General features: G+C 41.2%; 2 protein-coding genes across 2 annotated transcripts; one reads left to right on the top strand and one right to left on the bottom strand.

Moving 5' to 3' along the window:
• Positions 1 to 629: 629 nt before the first annotated feature.
• On the top strand, positions 630 to 6,583 carry LOC308158130 (small conductance calcium-activated potassium channel protein 1-like; the record flags this gene model as incomplete). The annotated part of the gene is made up of 9 exons (XM_080531727.1): positions 630 to 1,412; positions 2,108 to 2,203; positions 2,365 to 2,646; positions 3,457 to 3,578; positions 4,225 to 4,366; positions 4,635 to 4,745; positions 5,239 to 5,366; positions 5,644 to 5,713; positions 6,341 to 6,583. 9 exons carry the CDS (start codon positions 630 to 632, stop codon positions 6,581 to 6,583), a joined length of 1,977 nt encoding a protein of 658 aa, XP_080387853.1.
• Positions 6,584 to 7,310: 727 nt separating this feature from the next.
• Positions 7,311 to 10,017, bottom strand: rps27.1 (ribosomal protein S27 isoform 1). The gene is made up of 4 exons (XM_080532453.1): positions 9,992 to 10,017; positions 9,130 to 9,238; positions 8,781 to 8,891; positions 7,311 to 7,600 (listed from the first exon to the last, which is right to left on the bottom strand). The coding sequence occupies exons 1-4, from the start codon at positions 9,995 to 9,997 to the stop codon at positions 7,572 to 7,574; spliced, it is 255 nt and encodes an 84-aa protein (XP_080388579.1). The 5' UTR covers positions 9,998 to 10,017; the 3' UTR covers positions 7,311 to 7,571.
• Positions 10,018 to 13,883: the final 3,866 nt, after the last annotated feature.

Genomic DNA, 13,883 nt, shown 5'->3' with positions numbered 1-13,883 from the left:
ACTGACAATGAAGTTGCTGGATGATGATGAAATAACATGAAATATCATAACAAATTGCTTGCTATATTTAAAACTGCAAGGCAGATAAAGAGTTTCTCATAAAAAGGATTTGTAAAGGATGACTAAATGTGAGAACAAAAAGATAATAGCTACTACTAACATTGAAACAAATCGGGTGATGTCAGACTTCAATGTGTCCAATCAGTCATTGCTCACAACTAGGATATCTAGGAGGTTGGTTTGCACAAACTCATTATATTTTGGTACCATATCAATGAAGGGCTGATGAGAAATACAAAAGAAAGTATTTTAGAATAAAATTCCTTTACCTGCCTAAACTTTCCTCATGCAATTTCACATCCCTCAGTTTGATCTTCTAGAGAGTTCTCTGTCTCGCTGTCTGCTTCACTCTTATCACGTTTAACCTTTCTGACTCTCCCAACTGCCTCTCAATCAGTCAGGTGATCTTTCACTCTCGTCTCTGTTTTTCAGTGTCGCTCGCTACCTCTCTTTCCAAATCCCAAAGTCTCAAACACAGTCACTCATCACTTCTCAAGATGGAGCCCTCTCCCTCTATGGAAATCACAATGATAGAAGGAGATGAGGAACGTCCCCTCCTTCCATCAAGAATGGTCCCTCCCCCTCCATCGTTTGGCAACCAGTATGAGATGAACCACTTAAGTCAAAAGGGGGGTGAACATCACTCAGTGTGGCTCGGTGTAGCCCAGTCATACACCGCCATCCCCTTGCACAACGGCCGACTGTATGCCCCACCCGGACCCTCACCCAACAGAGGGAGATACAAGGACAAGGCGAGGGGGAAGGAGGTACCTGTGGACAAGAAAATTGAGAAGCCAGCTGGGAATAGACTGTATGCGAACATAGGACACAGGAAACTGGGATACAAAACCAAAAAGGTCTGTACACAGAGACACCAAGAGAGCATGGCCACCTTCACTGACGTAGCCATTGGGTCCACTGGCCCTCCTGGGTCACCCTATAACGGACTCCAAAGCTCCCACATGGATGTAAAGGAGACAGAGAGGCGACCATCCAATGAGGCAGTCAGAAGGCCAGAGGCCAGGCCAAGGGAGACCCAGGACAGCCAGGGCTTCCTACCAGTGTCTCAAAACCAAACATGTGGTCTTCACTCGGATAAACCCCTGCATGGGTTCAAGGGGTCACAGGTCGGAGTTGAGGCTAGTGATGGTGGTTCTGAACATAAGGATAGTGGTAGTAGCTGCAGCGATTCCCTGCGCAGGATGGCCCAGAGCATCGGCGCCAGGCTGGTCGAACGGAGGAGGCTGTTCAAGAGGAGGCAGAGGCTGAATGACTGTGCAGTGGCTGTGGGGATATTTGGGATTTTGGTAATGGTCACAGAGACGGAGCTCTCCTGGAGCATCTACAGCAAGGTCAGCACTTGGGACACCTGGGTTAAACTAGTGAGATACTATAGCTCACACTCAGGGAGCTGTCACCTCAGTGTGTTTCACTAAACAAGTACTCTATTGTCTCTATAGTGAAATTAAAGCAGTTACTGTAAAATACTATATAGTATTATTTTGATGATTTTTGTTTATGTACTGAGTACTGTTACACACCAATCAAACGGCAAGATAGCATTCTTTGAAAGGATATTAAGAAATAAGGCAAAAGTCAAAGTAACATTTTTATATTGCATATAATTTTTGCATATACATTTGTAATTTTAGTTGAATATGGATTTTCAGAGAATAGCATGAATATTGCAGGGAGAGAAAGAGATTAAAAGGTAAAGGGGAGATTAAAAGGCAAAGCCAAAGTGGGTAGTCTCACTTGTGCATTAACAGTCAAACAAATGATTTTTAAAAGCATTACGTTAGCTCAACTCAACTACATAGTACAAATGTGGCAGTTAGGAAGTATTAAGCGTTACCTTTGAGTGGTTAAATTGCCAGTGGACGGCATAAGCAAACTAAAAGCAATTTTGTCAAAATTGTCCAAAGCTTACTCCAACCTGCAACGTTTTGCAGATGTATTGTGTATTTCCCTACAGATGTGTATGTCTAAACAAGTGTGTATTTCCCTACAGATGTGTATGTCTAAACAACTGTGTATTTCCCTACAGAGCTCTTTCTACTCTATGACTTTAAAGTCTGTTATCAGTGTGTCCACCATCATCCTAATCTTCCTCATTCTGGCCTACCACGTCTGTGAAGTGCAGGTAACTCCCCTCTCTGGGTTCTTACTACAGTATTCTACACACCTACTGCAGTATCCTATAGTATTCTACACACCTGTTACATTGTATTACACTAATACTTGTTAAACCCATGAAACTCCCATCAGTGACATTGATAAGAACTGATTCTCCCGCACTGCTAGCTCTACATCCACGATAGCAGCGGACTGGACTGGCGGATCGCCATGACAACCGAGCGGCTGACCCTGATAGCCCTGGAGATAGCAGTTATCTCTGTGCATCCATTTCCAATGGGTCTCCTGTTGGCATGGCAGGGGATAGCGCCTACACTGTCGGAGACGGAGCTGGAGATCGTGCTGGCCCTGCCCATGTTCCTGAGGCTCTACCTCCTGGGCCGCGCCATGATGCTGCACAGCCGGCTTTTCACCAACACTGCTTCACGCAGCATCGGTGCACTCAATAAGGTCAGAGGACAACAGAGGTCACCAACCTCTCCATTGTCTTTACTGTCGGTTAGGCCTACTCACTCACACTACAATGGTAACGAGAGTGACCACTGGGTGTTCTGGCGTGCCATCTTAATGGCCAATTGATCCCCGGAGTTCAACAGAAAGACCTATTGTGGGAATCTTGGGAGTTGTAGGAACTTACTCAAATGGGCAATTAATGAGCATTGGGGCTGATCAGGGCATCCAAAGCAAGATATCTTGACTCAGAGATACATAGAATGTGTCTACGATTGACTAATGAAAACAACAAATCCACTGGATTACAGGGTAAAGGTCAGAGGTCAGAGTTCCCAGTTGTCTTGAGCGCACCATCTGTACTCTCAGTTACAGTATATACGAAATCCTCCCTTTTTAATCCCTTCCCTTGTTATTGCTTTTTAAAGACTGTTTAAACTGATGACCTTGAAGTTCTATAATTCTAAACCTCTGAGAATATGCTGTATTGAATTGTGGTTATCGGACCATTGTCTGACTATGCTGGCCTGGTTAGGCATCCACCATAGTTGCTGTAACAGCGCTGGAAAGCCAGAACAATACCATTAGGGTTGGAGTGTGTAGTGTATAAAGCCCCTATGTGTGTATTGTATGTGACAGAGTGGGATCCCCAGTATTTCAAAGCTTTTTATCGGGATCAGAAACCTTTTTGCTGTCTATCTGTCTGATTTTGAGTACTGTAGGGGAAATCAGCCAGTCTGATCTGATTCTGGATAGCAAAATTATAAATGTTTAAAATACTGTGCCCTGTGAATGTCATCTCATATCTAGATTCACTTCAACACCCGTTTTGTGGCGAAAACACTGATGACCATCTACCCTGGTACTGTGCTGATGGCGTTCAGTGTCTCTCTGTGGATCGTTGCTGCATGGGGCTTACATGTCTGTGAAAGGTGAGTGACTGTGTCTGACGTGTACACCAAATAAACCCTTAGCCCCTAATACCTTTCACTATTCCCCCCTGAACCTTCTCATTTTCTCTAATGCTGAATTCTAAATCAACCTCTAGAATCTACCGCTTAAGCTACACCCAAATATCTGAGAGGGTTGTATAGGTAACCAATATGGCGACAATTACACCTTGCCTATCAGAAGTCAAGGTGGACCAATTACCATATTGCTTATACCTCCAATCTTATATCTCCAAACCTTTTCAGATCTACAGTAGGGGTAGGGGCCAGGGGTTGATTTGGAATTCAGCATTAGAGAATGCGAGGAGCGTAGGGAGGAAAGAAGGGTGAAAGAAAGAGAGAGACACGCAGAGGGAGGAATAGTGAAAGACAATAGGCTCCCTGAATGTGACTTGATGCATAACCTGTCTTGGACCATAACAAACTGTAACTGATAATAATCCAATCGAAGCACCCATAATCCCATCAATCAATTCATAAATGTTCAGTTACTCATATCAGAAACGCAGGAGCTCAACAGCTTGAGCATTCTACAATCCGACTTCTACGTTGAATAATTGATACAGTATTATCAGGAGGTGTAGACCTACCATCTTTACAAATCATCATCATGTCCTTTTCCCTCAAGACACCATAACTACCGGGACCTCAGCAGTAACTATATGGAGGCCCTGTGGATGGTCTCTGTCACCTTCTTGTCTATTGGTTACGGGGACGTTGTGCCTCACACCTACTGCGGGCGGAGCATCTGTCTGCTTACAGGCATCATGGTGAGCAGTTTTAGTAAAGAGATGAGTGGTGATTAGAGGTGGTTGATAATAATAACCTTAATTTACAGTGCCCTGCATAAGTCATGGGACAGAAAAGCATTCTTTCTTTTTTTGGCTCTATACTCCAAAAGCTGTTATACATGCAATATTGGAGTAGGCAGTACAGATAGCAACAGAATACTATTGACAAGAAAGTGTTTGATCCAACCTGTGGTAACACCTGTGCTTTTCCGTATTTTACTTGACTGTCACACAAACACATTCACAGGGGGCTGGTTGTACAGTACTAGTGGTTGCTGTGGTTGCCAGGAAACTGGAGCTGACCAGGGCAGAGAAACACGTCCACAACTTCATGATGGACTCCTGCATAACAAAGAGGGTAAAACTGAACACACACACACACACACACCACACTGTGACCCAAAAGCAACAGATGTATTCTACTAGTAGTTGTGCTAGAATCCACATCCTCACAGTGGCCTCTTCTGGACATTATGGGGCTGGTTACCCAGAGACAGATTGAACCTGATCCTAGACTAGAATGCATTTTCAATGGTAGTTTTCTATTTGAAATTTAGGCTTAGTCTGTGTCAGAGAAAACCGGCTCCAACTGTCATGTTGTTCAGCCATGACAATTAGACAACATCACTGAATATCATGTCTGAAACATACAGTAGTGGTAGCTTTAGATCCTAGAAAATGAGGTGTGGGACAGGGCAACGCTTGTTGCCTGGCTATGTGCTTTAGCCAACTCCTATGACTATTGTTGTTTTGCCGTTATACTGTATGGTGAGTCAAAGATATCTAGGAGTTAACTACAGCAGACAGAAAATGTGGAGTCAGGCAAATAGGCAATGATTGTTGTCTTGCAGATCAAGACAGCAGCGGCCAATGTTCTGAGGGAGACTTGGATGATCTACAAACACACCAAGCTGGAGAGGGAGAAAGACCAAAGCAGAGTCCGCACGCACCAGAGGAAGCTCATGCTGGCCATCCACCAGTAAGGCACCAATCAGATTGTGTATCATGTAACCTACAAATCAGATTGTGTTTCCTCATGTAACCCACCAATCAGATTGTGTTTCCTCATGTCACCCACCAATCAGATTGTGTTTCCTCATGTCACCCACCAATCAGCTTTAAAATGCTTCTTGTCTGTGATGCCATGGGTCATAGACACCATGTAGCCTTATTATGACAGACATAAAATGCATGTATGGTCAACACATTCACTCATGCATGGTTCATTTCTGAACATTTGGGGGGGTTTTCCTCAGGCTTCGCAATGTGAAGATGGAGAGGAGGAAGCTGGCAGACCAGTCCAACACTCTAGTGGACCTCTGCAAAGTGAGACACACAGGCAACCGCTGTTGCAACCTCAGAATCAGGATTCATAGAAATTGACATTCCCATTCAAATCAGTCCTTGGTGGATAGAGTAGGGGCTATCTATGATGCAAGGGAAAGCACCATGGCCTACCCTACATAATGTCAGTTCTATGAATTCTAATTCTATTTTCGCAACAACCAAAATATACTTGACAGACGTGACCTATACGTGACAGACCCTGACGAAAGAAGCAACTGACTGTAAACTATAAATATCCTATCATCACTTTGTTTCTAAAGACCTCCTCATCCCCACTTTCCCCTGTACAGATCCTCTACTATGAATAAATAATCAAATTACTATACACGTTGTATTATTTAATTTAAATTACTATTAATATATATATATATATATATATATATATATATACTGTATATATTAGTTCTTCTAGCATTATATCTGCCCCTGGTCATAGCATAGATTACTTTGTCTTACGATGACTGATGGTTGGATGATTCAGTAAATTAGATTTATTTATGTATTTATTGTAAGTCGCTTTGGATAAAAGCATCTGGTAAATGCCAAACATTTTAATGTAAATGTTTCTGTACAACCCCCACCCCCCCTCCCCTCGGTCTCATATAGATGCAGAATCTGATGTACGACGTGTTGGCAGAGGTGAGCGCCTGCCGAGGGGACCTGGCGATACACGTGAACAGTCTGGAGATGCACGTTGAGGAGCTGAGGGACGGTTTGAGGACGCTGATGCCGCTCCTCTCCAGCACCCTCTCCACGCAGAACTCCTCTATCCGCCACCTGCTGAGGGAGAGGGAGGCACAGGCAGAGACGGCGACAGCAAAGCAAGGCTGGGCAGGAACGGTAGACTAGGAGGACCGTAATTACATCCCAATGGTCTATCCTCTATTTCTTCTATTATTAACTTGTCCTCTGATACAACTTTTTGGACCATTCAAACTACTTTATAGGAAAAACAGAAGTGGTATCTTCACTGATGAGACTGTAGGTAAACAAGGACTAGATGCGTCAAGGCAACAATGAGCGATTTTTTCATCTTTAAATAAGGTGGAACTGAGAAACAAAATGTTAACAATAATTTCCAGCAGGAAAAGTATAGTTGTGTGGTTGTTCTCAAATCCTCATCCTTGCTTCAGTCTCCCAACAATTGGGGGGGAGAATATCTATGGATAGAAACCTGCTCTGCTCCAATGCATTTTGAGAAAGAAGCAAGATCATTTGAGGAATAGTGACTATTGGAACACACCGCTTGTGACTGACAAACTCTGCCAGTTGAATTAGTTTACTTCGATTTTGTTTTTGTTTGTCAAACAAACACTGTGGTCAAAATGTATTAATTCTCTTGTAACTTTACTGTAGGGAATAGGTTGATAGTTTATCATAGACAATGTAAATGTATGGTAATTAAGAAATACGTTATAAATAAAACCAGACCTCTTATTCTCATTTGTTTTGGTGTCAAATACGGAAACTGTCGAAACCATGCAATTGTTGCTTGATCTATATAAAACAAAATCAGTGACTGAGGACAAAGCAACTGATATAAAAAAGGAAACCAACGAATCAATCACACCAAATCTTCAGCCAAAACTGTTTTATTGAGAGAGACAAGATCAGAGGGTGGAGTTAGCGACAACCTGGACTGGTCATGCGTGGCATGCAATTCCATCTGGTATCCAAACGTCAGATCAGATGCACTTGAATCTGGATCAATCAATCAATCAATCCAGCAGTTCATGGATAAAGGTAAGACTGCCATGTCAATACTGTCAAGACGCTGATATCAACCGATCCAAGCCCTCCTCTCCCGTCATCTCTCCTGGGGGCACGATAAGGACAGCTAGTGCTGCTTCCTCCTGAAAGAGCACCCTGAGAGAGAATGACAGAGTCAGGCCACTGAGACAAAGGGGGCATTACTGCACGAAAGCAATATGCTTTATGCTGCACACTACCACTGCCCTCACTAGAGCAGTCACTGACTGCAGGGATATTTTTTACATAGGGAAGCATTTATGACAAAAGCATTGTGTGATAAATAAGTATGCAGGTTTACAGTAAAATCTAGGGTAGGCACAAACAAATACTGTATACTACAACTCCTGTATAATAGATTCACCATCACCCCATAGCGTCAAAAGGCATTTGTGACAGTCTGATCATTTGGTCCGCATGTTGGCAACCAATCAAAATGTTCAGACTTTTCTTTTGAAACACAGAACTACTTTCCAACGTTGTTGAGAATCACAACACAAACTCGCTAGTCAAGCCAAAATACTGCAACGAAATAGATTTGGTGAGTAATCCCCACTGCTACCTAGTTAACACTACTTTACATTGTTAGCAGGCTCACAAAACGAGCTGTGTTAGTTGACTAGTGATGTCATTGATTTTCAGTAACGTGAAAATGTATTCACATTTTTCAAAAGAAAAGTCAGATCATTACATCGGATCCTGACACAAGGACCAAAGCATAGCCCAATTTATACTTCTGCGTCGAATTTACACGTGGCTATGCCGTAGCCTACGCAAGGGCTCTCCCAATTTATAGTTCTGTGTTGGTCGGTGTACTCATAGCAGCTTAATAGCGATTTTTTTTTGTTATGCTTTGTTGTAAAGAAAATGTAGGCTACGCCGTAGATTTTACGCAGAAGTATAAATTGGGCTTTAGAATGGGTCACATTTGTTCTCAGCCTTCGAAAGGGAGGAGCCAGTGGTCTAGCCCAGCCCTTCTGCAAACTGAGGTTTATGTGGCACTGGAATGAGATTGGAAAACCACGGGGGAGGCAGTCCAATCACTTGACAGTGCGGCCAATCGATAGTCAGAGAACATTCCCAGAAAATTAAAACCACTATTGTCTATTTGAATCACTAGTCACTCAATTTGTGATGTTCTGTGCTCAAAAGTGTCACCAAGTACTACACAATCTTGTACACACAAGTCCCAAAGCAATTATTAATGGGATGCTCTGGACAGTCCACTGCTAACCTCAAGCACACATGTAAAAGGTGCTATCCAAATAAATTTGATTGAAGAGTAGAGACTACTGACCCTCTGTGAGACGTGCTTTGCCTCCAGTAGGCTGGCACAGAACTGTGGAGCAGCCGACACACAGCACCACAGTCTGGGCGTGGCTGAACACTGTGGTAATCTTGTAGCATCCTGATGGAAAACAGAAAGAGGCACAATGGTAAGTCAGTGTCTAGACAACCCAGGCAATGTTGTGATATTATTCACACCAACAAAACATAATGCAGAGATGTATTGGCCATGTATTCGACAGTACGCTAGTGTGAATATTTAAATTCCACACAGCATCTTCAATATGGTCAAGGCTTACGGTCACTGCAATATGGACCAGGATCTAATGAAGTCTAACCAATACATAATAGAGACTAACCTGGACACTTAACATCCATGAAGTAGGAGTTAGGGCTCTGGACGAGACGCTTCTTCTTGTGCCTCCTCTTTTCCTCCTCAGGGGATGGGTGCAACAAGTCTTTTGCAAGCTGAAGAACAAGCAGACAGCAAAAGTGAGATTAGAATGATTGACTTGCTACACATTTCTTTGGATGTCTGAGATCTGCTTACAAATGAGTCACTGGTTTCATCTGTGTGTGTGTGTGTGTGTGTGTGTGTGTGTGTGTGTGTGTGTGTGTGTGTGTGTGTGTGTGTGTGTGTGTGTGTGTGTGTGTGTGGCTTGTAGTAGAGTCTGTAAATACTAGATATGAGCTACTGGCACTTACAGCCAACTGGGTCGCCTAAGCATAAATCAACGGACCACCCATTCAAGCTTTGTATACCGCTCCAATTCAGTAAGTAATTCAGTAATTCAATTCTTACTCGTTTTCCACCAATATTAACTCGCACCGATTAACTAATTTCTTGAACAAGGTAGCGCTGACACAGCAATCAACTGCATTTCTTTTGGGAGTAGTTAATGTACTCAGTGGTTTAATGTGCTTATCAAAAATAATTAGCAGTTAACCGTAAATGTTAATGGTAATCGCAAATTTAGAAAAAGTCATTATTTCTCTCCATGTTTGCTATATGTACGCGGCCATCTTGTATCTCACAATGCGCTTCTGTGCGCGTATGTCATAACTTGTGTTTATAAAACTACCACCGACATAACCTACAAAGATCATGTGCACACAACAGTCAATACGCGAATTCATGACGAATACACTGAGCCTGGTATCGGCAATCAAAATGCAATTTAAAAGGTAAAACAGTCATTGTATTGAGGCCCGGGAACTCACTGGCATGTTGGCGAGGATATAGCCGCTGCCGGAAAGGAGGCATCACCGGAAGCAGGGGGTTGATATGGACGATGCTGTTTCTGCTCGGGCAGGAAGTTAGTGAATTGAATGACGTTGGCGGACATATTTGTAAGGTCGAAACACGCTTATTGACTGACAACCACACCAGTTCTCAATTAGGAAATGTCTTTAATAGACCTATTTTAAACATCCAATAAAGCAGTGAAAATTGGTATCATAATATATGCCATATATCATGCCTCCACTATGATTGGAAATGAAGTAGTGTCCAGTTGTGGAATTATATTTAGTAGCGATATTCAGAGTCTGGGGCAGTTCTTATGCGCTCTGCCCTGCTGACTGACGATGCAGGACAGCTGTGAAAGGAGACTGACCAGGGAATGTTCAGGCTTCTGTTCACACATAAGCCGACCCGGTAGATTCCATGATGGAAAAATACATGGTTGGATTTCCTGGTCAGTCGCGTTCACACATTTAGCAGACAGAGGAAATTCCATGGAATCTACTGGGAAGGTTTGTATGTGTGAAAGGGGCTTTAGTTACTGTACTGTAGATACCCGTACATGATTGATTCACAGTTAAAATAGATTGATTAATATGTTACATGATTGATTGACAGAAGTACGTTTCTGTTGTATTAGCTAAGAAGAAGAACTGCAGGTTCCAGAATGTCTTGTAGAAATATGTCATATAAGTTGACAGTTTGTTGTTTTTTAGAAATGTGAATTGTACATTGAATTGAAAGTGAATATCTAATAGCTCGTTTTATTAAAAAAGAAAGTGATCACAAGTGTATGTCAGCAGATTTGTATATAAAGAACCTTTCGCTTGATATCACCAGTCCTAGCCATCATTTCAGAAGGTAGAAATACTACACTGTGACTCGTAATGTTGTATGTATGTAATGTTAATAAATAATAGGCACAAACTGATGTTGCAAAAGGTCAAAACTACTACGGAGTTCGTTAAAAATGCCTTTAAAAAAGCCTTTCCACCTGTATGTATGTTACGGTACATGTGGGAAAACTAGGGTTAGGGTTAGGTGCTAGGGTGACTTGGTACATGCTGGCATGTCTAACCCTAACCTTAACCCTAACCTTAACCCTAACCCTAACCCTAACCCTACCCCCTAACCCTAACTGTTTTCTATAGATGGATATACAATTTATTTTTCAGCAACCCAATATTAAAATAGAATGTTATGAATTTATATGGATCAATTTATACCTCTTATTAAATTATAAATACTCTGGTTGTTATGTTTGCCTTTTGGTTGACAGCAAAAGAGGGAGAGGAGGATAGAGAAGGAGAGAAGGAGAGAGAGCAGGATGGTGTCGGCACACCAAAGGGTTAGAGAAGAACCAGGTGAGAAAGTGGACAGGTAGTCAAGACCACATATGCCACAGTCCATGCCACCCCCCCAAGGCAACCTAGGGGAAACACTGAGAGCAGATAGCTGAACTGTTCAGTGTCAAGCCTGTAGAAATGGAGATGGAGGTTATAAAGCTCCAAAATAATGTCCAGCTACAATCGCTACAACATTCACAACATTTCTGGAGCCTGGTAGACAACTATAAGAATATTCACCAAGCAGCCCTGAAAGTATTTGGCTCTACATACCTTTGAGAATCAGATTTTTCTGATACGAATGTAATGAAATCTACTACTTCTGAACAAGACTGACAGATGAGCATTTAAATGACTCTAAGAGTGAACCTAAGTGGATACACTCCAGCAGACACAGCTCTTGTAGACTCCATGCAGTGACATGTAGTAGACTCCATGCAGTGACTTAGGCAGTGCAGTGACTCCATGCAGTGACATTCATCTCACTAAGTGTAGGAATGAGTGAATGGACTTATTACACACATGCACACATGTTTTTGAAAGAGACAAAAGAAGAAAAAAAGACTAAAGTTTTCTGACTGAAAAGACTAGAAAAGGTGAATGCACTTATTACACACATGTGGACCATACAATTATAAGCTTGTGATATGTGAATGGAGGTGATGTGATACATTGATATATGGATACAGAAAATAAGTTTAAGGAGAAAAAAAAGTAGTAGGACTACGTTTTTTAAAAATGTTTTCTATGACTTTGATGTGAATCCACTAATTATACACGTGGACCATAAAATTATGATATGCTTTTGATATGTGAATGTTGGTGATGTGATACATTGATATATGGATACAGAATATACTGCTACTACTATAGTGAGCTATAGTGCTATAGTGTACTACTATAGTGTTTTGATACATTATGTGAATGAATGTAAGTAATAAGATAAGAGTAGTTCTCGGCCACTTACATTTTTTTCAAAGTAGCAAAAAAAAGGTTGGAGACCCCTGGTATAACATCTCTAATACTACACGGAATGGTATATTCAGCCACGTAGAGGATGTACTGTGTGGTTCTTTTCTGTGTTCATTGGAGCTGAATAGCATACATATCTAACCATGACCAATAAGGCAAGGCAACAAGTATTTGTATTCACAATAATGTAGTGCTTTTTATTAAAAAACAAACGAACAAAAAACAAATAGAATATAAAACAAAAAGTAAAAACCAACAGCATTTTCATGACTTTAGAATCATAATTACAAACTTTGAACGAGAGTGGAAGAAGTTTTGACAAACTGTACACATCACAAAATGTCAGCCAGTCTGTCCATTTACAATGCTTGCATCTTATTTTGTGATTGTCTAAAAATAACTAAACAAATCACACAAAACACACAAATACAAGTACAAGCATCATATTTATGACCGCTATCACAAGAAACGCAACCATTTCTCATTTGAAAAAAAAAAAGAAGAAAGAACATGATATTGAGCTGACAGCTTTACTTTTGTTTCTGTCACCTTTCAAAATATCATAACATTTTTATGTTGGTTTGTTTTTTTAGTGTTCAACACTTTGCAGCAAAAACAAGGAGCATATTTCTCCTCAAAAGTAATAATATTATTATTAATATTAATTCTTACAGCGACAGATGTCATTTCATAGTCACTGTTATGTCCCATTGCCTTCTACGAAGTCCATTTGACATTCTTCTTGCTCATGCAGTACATAGATGAATTTCATTTTTAGGCAACAAAATTTCAGTTTAAGTTCTTATGCCATTCAGTTAGGACAGTTGTGGTATGTTATACTGGACAAAACACCTCTTTCCTTCTCCCCCAAGCTTAAGTGTCTCGATTATAGTGATACAAATGGCAGAAATAATAATAATATTATCAATAATATGAATAATCATAATACATATAGGGCTGAGTCCTGTACAATACAATAATACACAAAATCCGTTTATCAAGATATTGCTTTTGGAGACACTTCTCACGTAATCCCAGTCTGTATATACATTAACTTGGCACTGTACAACTTTCCGCCTCCTCCCGTCAGTTTCTCAATCTCTCCATCTCTCTGTCAATCCATCTCATAGGGACATCTCTGTCAAAGTCCCATCTCAGCAGAGGCATTAAAAAGAAAAAAGAAAAGAAAAAAAACCTCATCAAATCTCAAAAAAATATTTTCAAACATTCTCCATGGCAACCAGAAACACGTTTGAAGAAAAATAATAATATTCCGAATCCCTCCCTCCCGACATATAACCCCCCTTTCTCACAGAATATATGAAAATATGACCATCACAATACATTATATGTTACTTATTGTTTCCATAATGTTCTGTTACATCTGTTAATTGCCATCAAGCCCTTGTTTTTTTTCTTCTTTTTTTTCTTTTTTTCATATTTCTTCAAGAATTCTGGCAGATCACAAACACACACAGATGTGCGTATGACACGCACACACACTCACGCAAGGCAGTCGGGGACCATGGCGTTCTAAGGCGTTACAGTAAGA

Source organism: Nansenia antarctica (genome assembly GCF_963989245.1).
Source record: "Nansenia antarctica genome assembly, chromosome: 5".
Classification (NCBI taxonomy): Eukaryota; Metazoa; Chordata; class Actinopteri; order Argentiniformes; family Microstomatidae; genus Nansenia; species Nansenia antarctica.
The sequence above is the reverse complement of the archived record's forward strand: the minus strand, read 5'-3'. Positions and strand labels throughout refer to the sequence as shown.

Excerpts from the sequence above, each read along its gene's own strand:
- rps27.1 (XM_080532453.1), bottom strand. Across the intron at positions 8,892-9,129 it reads CATGGATGTTAAGTGTCCAG|GATGCTACAAGATTACCACA; the intron begins GTTAGTCTCTAT and ends GTTTTCCATCAG. Across the intron at positions 7,601-8,780 it reads CAAAGCACGTCTCACAGAGG|GGTGCTCTTTCAGGAGGAAG; the intron begins GTCAGTAGTCTC and ends ATTCTCTCTCAG.